Source organism: Lepidochelys kempii, chromosome 8 (genome assembly GCF_965140265.1).
Source record: "Lepidochelys kempii isolate rLepKem1 chromosome 8, rLepKem1.hap2, whole genome shotgun sequence".
Taxonomy (NCBI): domain Eukaryota; kingdom Metazoa; phylum Chordata; order Testudines; family Cheloniidae; genus Lepidochelys; species Lepidochelys kempii.
The window spans coordinates 68,898,872-68,916,178 of record NC_133263.1 but is presented as its reverse complement, the minus strand read 5'-3'; the positions used below and the strand labels follow the sequence as shown (position 1 = coordinate 68,916,178).

Sequence of the window (17,307 nt, the reverse complement as noted above, 5' to 3'; positions counted from 1 at the left end):
CACTCCCTCAACCAATATAGTTATACCAGAATAACACCTTTGTGTAGTCCAGGACTGAGCCTTAAAGTGTTACATTAGTAAAGTTGTCATGAGAGGTTGTGGCATAGCTTCATCGGATAAGCAATTCCAAAACAATCAAAACAACAGCAAGATAAGCAAAATACATGCTAAAAATAGTTCGCCTTTTTAAATGTGTAATGTGTACCATGTACTTTACCCTCTTGCATGAGTATAAAAATCCATGAGAAGAGCACAAGCTATTACGGAAAGAACCATGAAGACCTTTCTTCTGCTAGCAGCCATTGGACTTTGTTCGGCACAATACAACCCAAATACAAGGCCTGGGAAGACGTCTATTGTCCACCTGTTTGAATGGCGTTGGGCTGACATTGCTCTTGAATGTGAACGGTATTTAGCACCCAATGGATTTGGTGGAGTTCAGGTATGTAGCCTCTAATGTTAATAGAGAGTGAAATTGCCTCATAGCTGGCACATTTTGCTTATTAAAGTAAAAATCCAGGTCATATGGGACAGGCACCAAGTTCAAACTAAATAGAAATTGGTAAGGGAAGTACTAAATGCTGAAGCAGTAAAAATAGACCAGTCCATCATGATGGGGTTCATTTATTTAATCACTCCAAAGGAGTAACGGAAATATTCCTCTAAGTGAAAAGTAACACCTGAATCTTTATTTACTACTGTGGAAAATGAGGGGGATACCTGTATTTTTTTTTATGACCATTGTATGTACCTCAGTTTACCTGCCTGATATTTTGACTATGCAGAATTAAGTGAAAGGAGAATGTTAGGAGGAGAACAAAAGGAAATGACAGAGATAAAAGTACCCACAGAGAGATACCAAAGCTCCTTAGGAGAGCAATGGAGTGAGCTTTAATTGGGAAATACCCACCTCTCTGACTCCAGCTGGGCTAGTAAGTTTATTTTTCCTGACCCTGGGACCAAAGGAACACTATGGCAAAGACCTCACTGCCTAGGAACAAGGAGGGTGAGCAGGCAGCTGTGGCTGGAGGTAAGTCTGACTAACACACTGAAAGTATGCTGCAGGGGCTGTCTGTCTTTCTCCCAACCCAGGTTTATGGGGTCTGAGCTGGATGGAATTTACTCAAAACTTGCAAAGAGAGAATAAAGTTTAGGTAAGACATGGGCATGTATCTAGGCCCCTCACTTTTTAACTCACTTCTCAGAGTACTGTGTATTTTGGGATGAATAAATAATACTTTATTTTGAAGAAGCTGTTTTTAGAGCCTTTAATCAGCCAGTAGTCACAGGCTCCTAGATAAAAAAGGCTGGCAGGCCAGGTGCCAAATACCGTTTGGCCTGTCATATTCTCACTGTTGGTAAACAGGGGGCCTGCAGTCCAGAGGCTCATTCTAGGAGTTGTAGGACTGTGTGGTTCTAACCAGAGAGGGATGAGGGTAACAAAACTTGTTACTAGAGGGGTATACTCAAGGAGCTAAAAGGGGTCTAAAGTGCAGCTTGGCCTTTTAGTGTGACAACTACAATTTGATACATACCGTTTCTCAAATGGCTGCACAAACACTCACTGCTCACCTATGTCTATTTCATATGCCAGCTTCATTAAACACTTAAATATAAGCAATCTCAGGGGCCTGATCACCCAGTGAGGCCCTGTCTGTAAGGACTGCCTCTGAGATGCTGAGCCGCTTCATCTCCTATTGATTTCAAAGGGAGATGAGAGTGCGGAGCATCTCCCTGGATTGGATTCTGATAGAGCCAACTCTTTGTCGCAGATGATCAGGGCCTCAGACCCTCTGTCTTTATATGTCTTTTACAACACTAAACAAGTGCATAAGTAATTACTAGTTTATTTTCAAATGACATCACTTTGTTCACAGATATCTCCTCCAAATGAAAATATTGTCATTACTAACCCGTGGAGACCATGGTGGGAAAGATACCAGCCAATCAGCTACTATCTATGTACACGATCTGGATATTATGATGAATTTAAAGACATGGTGACCAGATGCAACAATGTTGGAGTAAGAGACTTGAAATTCCTCCTATATAAACAGTGTGGGGAGATGTAAGAGATTTCAGGTAGTCCTCTGTCCTGTTCCCAGTGAAAAAAATGTTTATTCTTCAATAATTCCTAGGAGATAAGGTGCCAGTTCTCAACTGAACTCATTTTGTACTCCTTCGCAGTGGAGGACTAGGTCAATCAAAAGCTTCATCATGCAGCAATAGCTCAACCCAACAAAGTACTGTTAAAGAAAAACCCAGCAAAAATTGCTTTTTTGGGTTGTTGTTGTTGCGTTTTGTTTTTTGGTTTGCAAACTTTAAAACAAGCAAACAATCAGGAGAAATAGTTGCTTTTCAACAGGTGCCTATTTTTAATATTTAGTATAATTGAAAAACTATCAGTTAGCAAAATTGGAGTCTTTATTCTTTGAAGATAGAAGAACTTAAGATGGATGCTTGCATTTAACTTCTCTACTTCATATGGTCTTGACAGCTGTCTGACTAATGGTATGTAGTCATTAGCACTCAAAATCAGAGTGAGGCACCAGATAACTCAGGAGGGAAGATATGAGGAGATCAGAGTTAAAAAGAGAGATGATCTAATTTTCTCCCGAACAGTCTAGTCTTTCAGATGAGGTGTATATCACTGAATGGTAAGCTCACTGTTGGATATTTAGAAAAAAATAATACTCTATCACTTTGCTCACATGAAAAAGCTCTAGAAGAAAAAAAAAAGGGGGGAGTCAAAAGGGGAATGTAAATGAGGGAATAAGTGTTATTTAGTCAATGGCACTCAGGCACTGGTTTTATTAAACTGAAATGCAAACATTCCTCTCTAGGTTCATATTTATGTGGATGCTGTAGTCAACCACATGTGTGGGTCTGGTGCTGGTTCTGGTAATAGTTCTACTTGTGGAAGCTATTTCAATGCAGAGACCAGAGATTTTCCTGCTGTGCCATACTCAGCCTGGGACTTTAACGATGGTAAATGTAAAACTGGAAGTGGAGACATTGAAAATTACCATGATGTGACTCAGGTAAACTTAGAATTGTAAAATATATTTTCCCTGTTTATTCTTACTCCCACTCTCTTCTTTACTGGGCTTTGCTGTTACATAAAAACCTCGGAACAGGAAAACTCAGAGATGGGTGAATAACTGATTTCTCAGTTCACTGGCAATTTAAAAATAATAATATAAAAAAGGTTCCATCTTAAGTTTTTTTAAACTTAAAAAACTAAATTAAATTAAAGGGATATTTTGAAATAAAAGTAGTTTCAAACCAAAATATTGATAATTAAAAAAAAAAAAAGTCAAAATGAAGTTTTAAAATTTTAGGAATTTCTCACACGCACGCACGCGCACACGCTCCCCAACAAACAATTTGGCAAAACAGACACAAATTCATTCTTTTCCTTGCAAAAAAAATGTTTAATAGAAATTTTTTGCCCAGCTTTAGCAATATTTCACACATAATAGTCCCTCCATGAATTAGTTAGTAGGGGTAGTGAAAATTACGTAACCAATAGGATACATTTCAGCAAGGTACTTTAAGCATGTGGATAGTCCTATCAAATCAGTGGGATAACTCTTATAATAAAAGTTAGGAATGTGCTTAAGTACCTTGCTAAATCAAGGCCATGCTGGTCATTTCAAAGGATATTTCAGAGTAGCAGCTGTGTTAGTCTGTATTTGCAAAAAGAAAAGGAGTACTTGTAGCACCTTAGAGACTAGCTTTCGTGAGCTACAGCTCACTTCATCGGATGCAACACAAAAGCTTACGTTCAGATAAATTGGTTAGTCTCTAAGGTGCCACAAGTACTCCTTTTCTTTTTTCAAAGGATATTGTTATCTTTTAAATGCTAATCACGACTGAGCCTGATCAGTAAATATGGATGCAAATGCCGGGGTACTACAGAAAAGTGTGAGTAGATAACATTCTTCCTTGTGCTCCCTTATGGGTGAGCCACACAACTGAGCTCTTGACTTTACCTCTTGTGATTATTGGTATAGCTCCTTTTCCCACTGTGGGGTCTTAGGTCATCAGCTGTATTCACCAAATTCCATTATACATTCCATTGCCTAAATTCCCATGGCAGCTTCATTTGGAATCAATATTCTTCACCCCCCTGCCCTGAAAAGTCAGGTAATGGTGCTGTGCATTGCTAAACAGCATCTTTCACCCCATTCCAATGGTACATGAAAGTATTCCTCTGTATATCTCTCTTACTCTGTTTCCCTTTGTCCCTGTCTTGAGGACTGGGAGAGGGGGAGAGATTGTAAATTCATTAAGTGATTGGGCATCATTCAGGATGAAAGATGCTAAAGTATCATTATTATTCGCCTCTTCACTGTAATGCAGAGATCAAACACTTGATAACACATTGCCTCTCAGGATTGCCATAGGAAACCATTCTTTTTCTGTGAATATTTTAAAATACTCTTTTAAAATTTTCTATCTCATTGAAAATTCACAACAGCAAATTTTACAGGAAGCAAAGATAAAAATGGGCACGAACATAGTCAAAATGAATTTGTTTAAAATTGTGAAATAAAATCGGTGGCAAAATTTTGTATTATGAATCCAGCTAAAATAAAATCTCTCATGCACTCTCATGCTAAGAGAAAACTAGCATGCAGTTGATCCTGAAGAGAAATATTTTTATCTGTATATTAGAGCTGAAGTAAAAATGACATATTAAGACAGATTACTTCTCCTAGTTGTACTAAAATCCCATGAGTAGGTTTGGCAGAATTCGATTTTTATTTTGTATAATTTTGATGGATAATATTGTTTATTTGTAAGCCTTTTAAAATTTTTATGTATTTAAATCATCAAAGTTGCAAAAATTGTTTTAAGCATTTTTATATTTATATTTAAAATTTTATAGGTGTGGGAAATTATGGGAAAGGTCACATCATTTTTAATGATAGTCCACATTGAGATTCAAAAAGTTCAAGCTTTATTATCATTAAAACAAAAATCAAATACCAATAAGTTCTCAAGCAGAATTTTTCTCACTGTGCTACCTGTAAATTTCAATTTTTATTGGAGGAAATATTTTTTCATTGGTTTGTGTGTGTATAGTGAAATCAATGTGCACTGACAGTTATTGATAAAAATCTAATCCTTCCAAATCTCCCTATGAGTATAGAATTAATGGACTGATTCTCAGCTGGCATTTTCCTAAATCACTTACACTTATGCAGAGTGGGTGTAAAATATAAACAACTCCACATGATGCAAAGTAGTAGAGAATCAGGTCCTATATCAGTATAGTAAAGTCTAGTATACGTAATTCCAGTGTCACCTGCAGCCATATGTATGTTATGCACATTGTGTACCATTGGCAGTGACGACAATGAACAGTGCTGGCTGGCCGGCCCACTGGGCACTCATGTTTGTCCCTGCCAGCCCCCCTGTCATGGTAGGGAACGAGAGCAGTGGGGCCAAAATTGAGAGGTGTTGTAACCTGGTGCACAGGGGTCACAGTGCCTCTCAGATTTGGCCCCATGACAGAGGGGCTGCGGGACCAACCTTGAATAGGTACACAGGGCAGCAGGGTGGCCAGCACTGATCCTCCTTGCCATTGTCATGGGGCTAGCTCCTGCACCAGGACACTTCCACAGGGGCTTGCCCTTCCTCACCCCACTTTCAACAGCCCATGTCCCCTCTCAGGGATGGGGAGTGACACAACAGCTGGCAGGTGAGGCTGGAAGACGGGCTGAGCATGGCACAGGTGAGGTGCTGCTGCCAGCAGCTCCCCTGGGCATGGCTCCATGGGGACTGACAGTACATATCATGGGAAAAATTTCTGGGGGCTCTGTGTAATTCTATATTATTCTGTGTTTTTTTCAGCAATGGTTTTGCAAGAACTGTGTTCAGGACACTTCATTTAGCACGTAGGATGAAAATTGTCTTAAATCAGCTAATTTTTTAAACAGGTCCGCGACTGTCGCCTTGTCAGTCTTCTTGATCTTGCCCTGGAGAAGGACTATGTGCGTTCGAAAGTTGCTGAATACATGAACGATCTTATTGATATTGGTGTGGCAGGCTTTAGAATTGATGCTTCCAAGCATATGTGGCCTGGGGACATGACGGCATTTTTAGACAAACTGAAAAATCTAACGACAAAATGGTTTTCCAAAGGATCGAGACCTTTCATTTACCAGGAGGTAATCTCGTTTTCTTAATTTCACTCTATGGAGAAATGGGTTCTTTTATGCAAATACAGTATGGACTTGACCCTGCATGTATGTTAGTGCTTTGTTGTATCAGGACTGAAGTACTCAGCAGCTTGCAAAACTAAATTATCTACAAATTAATGCAAAGAACTAATGTCAAAATGTTCCACTTTCTAATTTGTATGGGCCCAAATGGATCCTTTTGTTTGCAATCAAGTAACCATCTAAATACTTGAGGTGAAATCCTGGCTCATTGACTTCAATGTCAACGCTCCCATTGACTGCTAGGGGCTAGGATTTTATTCATGATTTTACATGTGCATTCACATTGTAGATGTCTAAATGGTCACACAAAATGAAAAATAATGGAGAATCAGGTCCAAAAAGTTTTAGTTCCTGTGGATTCTAACCTTTAGTACTTCATATTCCAGCCCACAGTCTCCTATTTTGCTACTAGAGCTTTACGTTTCCAAGCCTAGTTGGTTTATTCAGTGCAAAACTTTAAAATGTGTATATTAATTCTTTCAGGCATTTTCTTTTGATTTACTTCCTCCACCCCCTATTCATCATTATTCATATAATCATTAAAAATATACATAGATCTCAACTTACAAAATAAAACTCTAACTTCTGCAGCATCAATAGAGAAAGTATAAATAAATAACTTCGCAAGATTCCCCCCCCCCCAAGTCTCAGCAATATTGTTACATGACTTTTATCAGTAAATGACTGTTTTTAAACCAGAAGACAATCTCTACCAATTTAAAATTTTAAATGTGAATTAATATTTTGAACCTAAACCTACCAGGAATGTCCCTTTAAAGTCAAACTTCTCATTAGATTCTTTTTATTGTCAAACTGATCGTTTCAGAACTGGGTCATGTATTTCCTTACTAATCTATTCATGGTCACGACATATTTGGGAGTGGGGGAGAAGAGACAAGAGGTTTTTAATGTTTTTCAATTGCACCTGAATTTGGGATGCTTTAGGAAGCAATAAGTGGGATTTAGTAAGTAACCCAACTTATTTCTGTTTTAATACATTCAATTGATTTCTTGTTCCCTAAAAGCAGCATTTAGGGCTATGAATTGTATCTTTTTAACCAGGTGATTGGACTATAATAGTGGCTTTTCTTTCTTCTACTAGGTAATTGACTTGGGTGGAGAGCCAATTAAAAGCAGTGATTACTTTGGAACTGGCCGAGTGACTGAATTCAAATATGGTGCCAAACTGGGTATAGTGATCCGCAAATGGAATGGAGAAAAGATGGCCTATTTAAAGTAATATATATAATTTGAATTAATCATTAGATTCCTGCAATATTTGAACTACTAATTTCAATGTGTTTGACTCTGTTTGTTTGTTTAGGAATTGGGGAGAAGGCTGGGGTTTCATGCCCTCTGACAGAGCCCTTGTCTTTGTAGATAATCATGACACCCAAAGGGGACATGGTGCTGGGGGAGCTTCTGTTCTAACCTTCTGGGACTCCAGGTAGCTTCATACAGCCAACAGAGTTGTTGTTGTTCTTCTTCCTCCTCCTCCTCCTCTTCCTCCTTTCCCCATCCTCTCTTTCCCCCCTTCTGCACCAAAAAAAAAAAAAAGACAGCGTATCTTCATGTGTTTCATTATTCTTTGGTTTACAGACTATATAAAATGGCACTTGGCTTTATGCTTGCTCATCCTTATGGATTTACACGTGTTATGTCAAGTTACCGTTGGCCAAGATATTTTCAGAATGGAAAGGTAGGTTTATGATCAATGAGAACAAGTATGTAGGCTGTTAATGATCCCTGTGTCATCTTTTATGCTTCATTGAGCTGTCTCCTCAGATAGAATGTTTAATCTGTATAACTTTGTGTTTAATAACAAGGACATTAATGATTGGGTGGGACCACCAAGCTCTGAGGATGGATCAACCAAACCTGTTACAATTAATCCAGACTCCACTTGTGGCAACGACTGGGTCTGTGAACACAGATGGCGTCAAATAAAGTAGGACACTGCAAACAGCAATTTCCAATATATTCTTCGCCCGATGTGGGGATATTTTAATTAAAGTCAAGCCCATTGGTTGTATTTTCAGGAACATGGTTATTTTCCGTAATGTGGTTGATGGCCAGCCTTTCTCAAACTGGTGGGACAATGACAGCAATCAAGTGGCTTTTGGGCGTGGTAATAGAGGATTCATTGTCTTTAATAACGATGACTGGTAAGTGGGAGGAGTGAATAGCTCCAGAAAAAATGTTACCCCCTGGTCAACCGGTACGCCCTATTACTGGCTATAGAATCTGTGGCAACTGGTTGGTGGGACAGGTCAAGGCTCTTACCTGATGCAACTCCAAACCTACCATCTTCCCACTCCCAAAAGCACTCTTCAAAACCCAGCATTAGCTCTTTAAGCAACACAATATTCTGCTCGTGGTTCCTGGTCATTGGATTTGAAACATGCAGTAAGAGGTTGGTCAGTGAGGCGTGCATGACCACACAGGTCTGAGAGGTACTTTGGCCACTACTGGTGTTGGGCCTGGGCCTAAATAGGCTAGCAGACATGTCTGTAAGGAATGGGTGGAGAACTGACTGAGAGTAATGTGGGTCAAGCTGGGATAGTTTTGAGAAAGGGCTGGCAGCTGGGAGTTTTCCGCTTTCTTTTATGGTGAGAAGAGTTGATGATTGGATTGGATATTTTAGAGGAGCACAGATCTCAGAATTGCATTGCATATGAATTGTTCTCAATCTTGCGTGTGTGTTAAGGTTTGAATCACTCACTTCATTTAAGTGTCTTCCTGCCTTATACAAAGGGCTTCCTGTATCTAACCAGGCCCACTTCCTTTCTGGATATTCCACAAAGCTCCTGGCAGAGTCTCATCAGGGCTGGCACTTCATGTTAGGGTTATTGTTATGCTTTTCCAGACTTCTTTAGAGTCAGAGGTGCAGAAAGAGATGTAGGGAATCTGTGATGCTGAGGTAGCCCAAAACAGTATAATATTGGCAGAGCCCTCCTGATTCCAATGGAGAGTGCAAGAAATGCTGAGATGACTTAATGGGACTATCAGAAAAAAGAATTTGGGTATGTAGAGAGGGAAGGACTTGGGAGAAGAAAAGGAACAATAGGAGCCTAATTATAAGGAAGACTCTAAACTTTTGGAAACTGACAAGAATACCTGAATTTAGTGTCCCTGCAGATAGTATCATACACATCTGTCTTCATGTTTTTTGCTCTAGTTATTTGGGGTCTAATTCTGTCTTCTGATTTGTATTCACAGTCACCATTGACTTTCTGTGGAAATTATATTCACACAGAGGCATAGTTTATATTAGTAAATACGGCAAGTAGAGTAGAATTGAGTCTTTCATGTGTAAATTACACTGTAGATATCTCCTTCATGCAAAAGGAGGAGGAGCTGTCAGATAGAACTGTATGCCTGAGAGCATGAAAGAGACTATCTGTCTGAAAGATACTTCAGCAGATTAACATTTGTACTCATGTCTATCCCAGATGAAATGGGGCTTCAATTTTAATTAATTTTTGCCCTTTCAGAAGTGGGATCATTCTAAAGATAATCAAAAGCTAATTCTTTAAATGTCGAGGTCAAATGAAAAATGAGTGAATAATTTATATTCACCAGCCTGTATATTGAATTTTAAATATATGAAGCCTTTGTGAATGGGAGTAGATGGATAACCGCTGCTTACTCATGCCTACACATGCAAAGCCTGATGGCATTTCAAACTGGAATCTTTCTTTGTCTAGCAGGGCTGCATGGACACATTGAGGCCATATAGACAGCATATACAATGGCCTTAGTACTCATTGTAGGCTGATGTTGCTCCCTACCTAACACAGACAGGCTCTGCTGTATCAGGGAATGAAAGACCCAGACCCAAGAGTAAACCCCAAGTGTTGGATATTGTAGTGCAGAACACTATCCCCAAAGCCAGCTGGCTGGCCAAATGAATGACGCTTTATAATAAAAGAGAAATACCTATACTGGAGAGTCTGAATAATCATTTATTCCTTTTCAATCTGTTTTTATAAATAGGAGCTTGAATGTGAATTTGCAAACTGGCCTTCCTGCTGGAACTTACTGTGATGTTATTTCTGGGCAAAGGGAAGGTGACCGCTGTACAGGAATACAGGTGCAGGTTGTAGGTGACGGCATGGCTAATTTCCAGATTAGTAACCAGGCTGAAGATCCTTTCATTGCAATTCATGTTGATGCTACATTGTAATCCATGCAAGAACGAATGAGTCTCTGTATAACATCTCTAGCAAGGAATAAACTGTATTGGCACAAAAGTAATGGGTTTTTTTAGGCTCATTAATGAAATACTGTGTCATTGCTGTAATATTATTACACAATAACTAGCACTGATCCTGATACACATTTTTGAGATGGTGTAACAGGCCTACAGGTATGGTTCACTTTAAAGAGTACTTCATTTTATTTCACATGAAGTAAAGGAGAAATTAAACCATGAATTGAGATGATTTTTCTATTGTAATTCCAAAACTCAGGCAGGCAGAGAAACAGATGCACTGTAGGCTGATGTTGCTCCCTACCTAACACATACAGGCTCTGCTGTATCAGGGAGTGAAAGACCCAGACCCAAGAGCTTGTAACAGCACCTGTTAGAGCCTTGGCAATGCAAAAATATTGAAAAAGATCTTGTTTCACATCAAACCTGTGACCCTCTGAAACCCCCATATTCACTACTGTCATATAATTATATGTTTTGTACATGTCTTGTGAGGTATCAGTCTTGATCTGTTGAACAATAATAACCTGTTGGATTGTATGTACTATCCTTGTACATGAAGGTATGAAGTATTACTACATGTGTTACAGAAATATGTTGTGAGGTTGGGAACACCCACAACCAAAGATGTGGCTATTGATGGCTACTCGGCATTAATGGCTCATCAACACACAATCCATTATCCTAGAGACTTCTCTGAGGAGGCACATACACCATGGGGGCAGACTAACCCGCATCATAGCAAAGATCTGTGCAGCAAGCTGGAAGAAAACAGAGACAGTGACACCATCACTTGGCACACAGTACAGGTGAAAAAACTTGAAGAACACCAGCAAATCTATTGGTTAGCAGGATGGCAAAATAGGGAGGGGATCAGTTTCTGCAGCATGAATTACATTTTATGCAACCTGACCTTCTTAACATTGAAGAGTTATAATGAATTAATTAAATAACATCAATGCAATATTCAAGTTACATATGCAAACGTGTCAGGAAATGTTAACATTAAGACTCCCATCACGTAAATTTGTTCACATTGTTTAAATATATGCTTTAATAGACAATATATGCAATTTAACTAGTCATTAAAGATGGAACAGCATAACTTTTTTTCAAAGTATACAGTTCATTGTCAGGTACGGTAGGCTGCAGCACTACTGGATCCCCTACCAGGACAGTTGGTGAAAGCAAGAAAAATCAGCTCCTGAAATAGTCTCTTTAGTCTCGCTCATTGTGAGTGGGACTCTTTTGGGGGGGCAATTAATTTTACAATAATGTTTAAAATCTCTCCCTGGGGAGGTGAAGGGTATTTGAATCACATGTTCCATCTCCCACATTCAAATTGTTGCCGCTCCTGGCCTTCTCCTGGTTGCTGTTTGGTCCTTGCTGTGAAAATTAGCAAGTGAGCTGGAGGGATGGGTGGGGGGGTGAGAGCAAGTGACGGAAGGAGAGGGGATGGAGTGAGCGGGGCGGGGGGCCCTTGGAGAAGGGGTGGGGTTGTGGAAGCAAGTGTGTTGGGTTTTCTGCTATTAGAAAATTGGCAACCCTAGTGTGTAGCGGGGTTGGGTGGTGCTCCCTCCCCTGTGGGAACTGGCCCAGGCCCCTTTGCACCCTCTCCCAATTTTGCACCGTGCCCCCTCATGGGGGGCATGTCCCACAGTTTGGGGATCATTGCTTCATCCACCCACTGGCCTACAACAACAATGCTCCAGGCCCTCCAGACACCTTTCCCCAGCCTACTTAAGTCTGAGACAGGAACAGAATAGACTAAAAAGTCCTGCAAAGCCACTAGAGCAGTGGTTCCCAAACTTGTTCCGCCGCTTGTGCAGGGAAAACCCCTGGCAGGCCCGGCCAGTTTGTTTACCTGCCGCGTCCGCAGGTTCAGCCGATCGCGGCTCCCAGTGGCCGCGGTTCACTGCTCCAGGCCAATGGGAGCTGCTGAAAGCAGCGTGGGCCGAGGGACATACTGGCCGCTGCTTCCAGCAGCTCCCATTGGCCTGGAGCAGCGAACCACGGCCACTGGGAGCCGCGATCGGCTGAACCTGCGGACACGGCAGGTAAACAAACCGGTGTGGCAAGTTTGGGAGCCACTGCACTAGAGAGGTTTGTGATGGAGTGAGTAGGCAATTATTACAAGCAGTTTGCTGGGCCCACAATGAGGCATGACCGCTAAGCCCCTCAGGCAGAGGACAGCCTGACTCTGTGATAAAGAGACTAGGTTTAGTTTCAATTTTGGTCAAGTCAGGCAGTTAGAGACCTGTGGATACCAGTATCCTGGGAGGCACAGACCCAGCTGGTGTTGGCGACCTAGAGCCAGGTGAGACCATAGGTCCAGGAGCCAACTCATCGTACTTTACAAAGGCCCTATTGTTTTCTTTAAGCCAGCCAGTGGTTGCAGCGTTACTACACACATATCCAGATGCCTGGTAAGGTGCCAGGAGCTAAATACAGCTGTGAATGGTGGAAGGGGGGGAATTTGTTGTATTATTAATGTTTTAGCATTTAACATTTTTTGTCTCTGGCGTCTCTGTTGCCTCTCCCCAATAAAGTCCCCCTTTGTTACATTGTTCTTTGTGGGTGTGACATTGAATTTGTTTAGGGTTCCATTATTGAATTCTATTTCTTATGTTCTGGGTCAGAAGCCTTGGTAAGAACAGGAGTATTAGTCATTTTTCCAAGGGACAGCATCCGCTTGTGTCCTAGGCACAGAGAGGATGCACCTTGGTTCGTGGCACCAGGCAGCACAACAAGGAACCTAGGTTGCTACCGTTGGGGTTGGGGTGGGAGAGAAGACCCTCTAACTAGCAAGCATCAGGGAGAAGGCTTGATCCCCATGAGCCCTTGGGAGAGCGGATACACCAAGTTATTTATTTTTAAATACTAAAAGCCGTTTGTTCTGCCTTTCTGCATTGACAATGTTTTGAATAATATTAAAAATAAAGCATCATCTCGTACAGTCTATGATGAAGCACTCGTGTTAAGAAATTCACTAAAATCTGTACAGCAGCCTATCTACAACGAGACTGGTTTTTTCAAAGATAAGCTTTTGTACTGCACCCATCTCCATGGTAGCTGAAAACCTACAGAATTCCCAGTGCCTGTGATCGAAAATTTCCAAGAAAATAAAAGTAAGCGTGTGTGTGTGTTTGTGTGTACGCACGCACGCACTTCTACATTAGATGCTTTCTGCGTTAAATAGTAAGTGAAGCTTAGATTTTTTTTTCCACGTTGCCTAAGGAACTTGGCTTGGTAGTTGGATGTCCAAATGCCTTAGTCTGCTTTGAAAGGCAGATGGGAGATAAGCACAAAGAATACCAGTCTTTATAAATGTTTTTGCATATCATCAGAAGGCTGTTTTATTACATCAGGGTCAGAATGGTCCTACTTGGATGCATGCTAGGCATCTACATTCCTCTTGCATCATCTAATTTGAGTTTCTCCATGAGGGTTTAGCTGCCTAGTTGAGTTTAATTTTGTGGCATCCATGTTAGAAATTGTAGGTCAAAATATTAATAGAGTTTTAAGGCCAGAAGGGGCTTTTGTGATCATTGTGTCTGACCGCCTGCATAACACAACCCATAGGCCTCCCCTAAATTAAGTCCAGTTTCAAGGCCAGTAGCTGTGGTTGAACCAGTGCATGTCTTTTAGAAAAACATCCAATCTCGATTTTAAAATCTCTAGTGATGGTGATTCCACCACAGCACTGGTACATTGATCCAATGGTTAATAATTACCCCCACTGTTAAAAGCTTGCACTTCTTTTTTCTAGCCTGATGCTGGCAATTTTTAGCCATTGGATCTTGTTATACCTTTTGTTTGCTAGACTGAAGACCCCCCCCCCCCAAACCCCCGTATCAAATTTCTGTTCCCTATGTAGGTACATTGGGGATCAGATTATAGCACTGGCCATCTCAGCATTTAGGTTTTTTTTAGTTTGAGTTTGGATTTAAAAGGTAGGTGAATTTGACCAGTTAGAGAATATATTTTTTATCTATAGCCATCACAGTAACATATACTGGCTGTTAGCAGTTGGAGGTTTACTGCTGGAAAGCGGAGCCTGCTCTCTGACAACTTACTGTTCTTGTGATAGGTTTCAGAGTAGCAGCCGTGTTAGTCTGTATTTGCAATAATACAGTTCTTTTTTTTTTTTTGTGATGTAGCCAGGCTTGTGTGTTAGTTGCCCGTGACCAATAAATTCCTGGTAAAAGAATGAGTCTCACAAAGTTTCTCAACTTCTGGCTGTCATTCATTCACATTGTTAAGCTTTCCATCTTCCAGAGTCTCTTTTGAAGTTTAATACATTTTCTTAATATTTACTTTTCTATCTGTTTACTAAGACTGTGGAATTTTATTACTCTTTGTTTTAGTGGGGGACTATGATATGATGCATCTACTTGAAATTCATATTGCCTTTGTCTTCACTGCAAGAATAGATGTTTTTCCATCAAGATAGATATCTTGTTAAAAGATATCTATTGGTAAAACCTGTTTCAGGGTTTTTTGTTTTGTTTTGTTTTTTTGCAGTAAAGACATAGCCATTGTCTCTCTAAAAACCTGACTCTCGCCCTCCTTATATCTGCTGTATCATTTCAGCTGGTCTGTTCTGTTATTTCCCTATTGTTCTGAGTCCCTTCCACATTTTGGCTAAGATTTGCTCTCTTTCTAAAAGATAAGCTTTAGTTCATCCACAGGTTTTTGGGCTTCATGTCGGACTTTTTTGTGAAATTTGTGTTCTGCATTATGCAGAAGGTCAGACTAGCTGATCCCAATGAGCCCCTTTAGCCTTAAAAAGCTATGCATTTATAATTCCCTACGACCTCTCAGGCCTCTATCAGTCCAGGTAGTAAAATATTAACCAAAGTCGCATTAACCTCTTTCTTTCTGATTCTACTCAATTGTTCCCACTAAATCAATACGGAAGAAATAAGGGTGAATTTAACTTCTGTGACTATAGCCTTGTTGATCACCAAACTGTTATATATGTTGGGATTCCTTCTGAGCTTTTACCACTTGTTTTTTCCAGAATGCCTTGTCAAGTTCTGGGAGAACATTTCATCCAGTTCTCTGGGATCCAGAAGACAGCTTGATTCTCAGGTTACTTTATGAAGCACGTAACTGCTCTTTGCATATGCTAGCCAGGCCTAGATGCAAGGGTTTTAGGTACAGGGGGATACCACAATTCCAATTCATGTCATACCACACACCACCTATCCTCCCTACCAACATCTATACTTGCATGGAAAGATCAATTGCTTTGCAGATTGCATAAGATATGCTTATCAGTTCAGGGTGTTCCTGACTACATTGTTTACTATAAACATAGACACTAACTAGTGTGGTTATCTCCCTTATTTACTGTAAAGACAGTCACAATAGTTAATTGTTTCAGAAAGTACATGTTTGGGTTTGTTCAGCAATTACTGACTCAGGCATGTCTTGGCTTAATTTGGGACTGCTCATGTCAGCTAAGCCAGTGCTACAATAAAGGACCCAATATGCATTTTTTTGCAACCCACAAAACTACAGAAAAATACAATTTCTTCAAATATTTTTAGGCTACAGGGAAAAGTACATTTTAAAACAGCCAAAGCACAATGCCACCTGTGTATCCCTTGGGGCAGTGTAGTTCCATGCCTTCCCACCCAAGGGCTATCTATCCTACCTGGCAGCAATTTAGCCCTGAGAGAGAAATTCTGGACTTTTCAGAAATCATGGAGCCCTCTAGAGGTGCAGTGCAGATGAATGTTTAATATTAAGTATTTCTGATTCTATGCCATTGATGCCTTTTAGATCTGTGAGAGCGATCCTCCCAGCTTAGCATTTACTCCTAATTATTGAAGCCACTGACATGTTCATATCTATTTTTAGTCAATGAGTTTGTGTCCCCATGTGCACTCACAGATGCCAGAGACCTCTGGAAAACTGTGTTGCCACCCTTAAAAAAACACACAGAGGCCTAATTTGTTTTATTTATAGTTAAAGTTTGTTAGCATGAGAATTTGTTTTCTCTTCACCTGTTGAGCACTTCAGACACAATCAGATAAAATGACAAATGGCTAGTTAACCAAATACTAGGCAGTCATGTGAAATATGTCACATGTAAACGTAATGTGAACTGTACCCTCTTGCAGGACTATAAAGATCCAGTAAGAAGACCACAAGCCCTCACTTACAGCACAATGAAGGTTCTTCTTCTGCTAGCAGCTGCTGGCCTTTGCTGGGCACAATACAACCCAAATACAAAGTCTGGGACGACGTCTATTGTCCACCTATTTGAATGGCGTTGGGCTGACATTGCTCTTGAATGTGAACGGTATTTAGCACCCAATGGATTTGGTGGAGTTCAGGTATGTAGCCTCTAATGTTAGTAGGCAGTAAAATTTCTTCATCTTTTGGCATTATTTATTTACCAGAGTAAAAGGTCTAGTTCACAGAGGACAGGCACCAGAGTTACTATCAATTAAAATCGGTGATGGAAGTAGGAAATGTTGACAGGTACGTGCCTAGACCAGTCATTTTGAAGGGGTGATTTTACTTTGTGCCCACTGGGCCAGATCCAAAAAAAACACATGCTTTCCACTATGTGTCATTTACATTCTAATACCTCCAAGTACAAAGTAACAATTTATTTCTTATTTACTATCATTTCAGACATATTTATTCTCCAGTGATGTGCAAAACCACTAACACTTGTCATCCCCATTGAAAAAGAAACTTCTAAATTACTTCAGTCTTCCAGGGTGGTTTTGTCTTTCTTTAAGGAATCTGTCCTAGGTACCTTTTGTGAGATGGTGAGCTCCTTTAACTCCCACTGATTTCAATTCGAGTCCTCCCAGGATCAGATCTTGTGACAGCAAGCTC

At 40.3% G+C, this 17,307-nt stretch overlaps 1 protein-coding gene across 11 annotated transcripts in view; it reads left to right on the top strand.

Annotated features, from left to right (window-relative positions):
- The first annotated feature begins 225 nt into the window (after window positions 1–225).
- LOC140916019 (pancreatic alpha-amylase) overlaps window positions 226–17,307 on the top strand; it is an 84,994-nt gene continuing 67,912 nt past the window's right edge. For 4 of the 11 annotated variants that reach the window (XR_012160362.1, XM_073356859.1, XM_073356860.1 and 1 more), the window contains exons 1-12: window positions 462–2,024; window positions 2,844–3,041; window positions 5,949–6,179; window positions 7,336–7,469; window positions 7,558–7,680; window positions 7,833–7,932; window positions 8,060–8,181; window positions 8,273–8,398; window positions 10,230–10,326; window positions 11,037–11,255; window positions 15,470–15,553; window positions 16,578–16,793. Coding sequence is in view for 10 of the 11 variants with exons in the window: in XM_073356859.1 (XP_073212960.1) it covers window positions 1,857–2,024; window positions 2,844–3,041; window positions 5,949–6,179; window positions 7,336–7,469; window positions 7,558–7,680; window positions 7,833–7,932; window positions 8,060–8,181; window positions 8,273–8,398; window positions 10,230–10,326; window positions 11,037–11,255; window positions 15,470–15,553; window positions 16,578–16,793 (1,818 nt within the window). In the remaining variant the exon portion in view is untranslated. The other 7 variants (XM_073356857.1, XM_073356858.1, XM_073356865.1 and 4 more) reach the window with 7 other exon arrangements.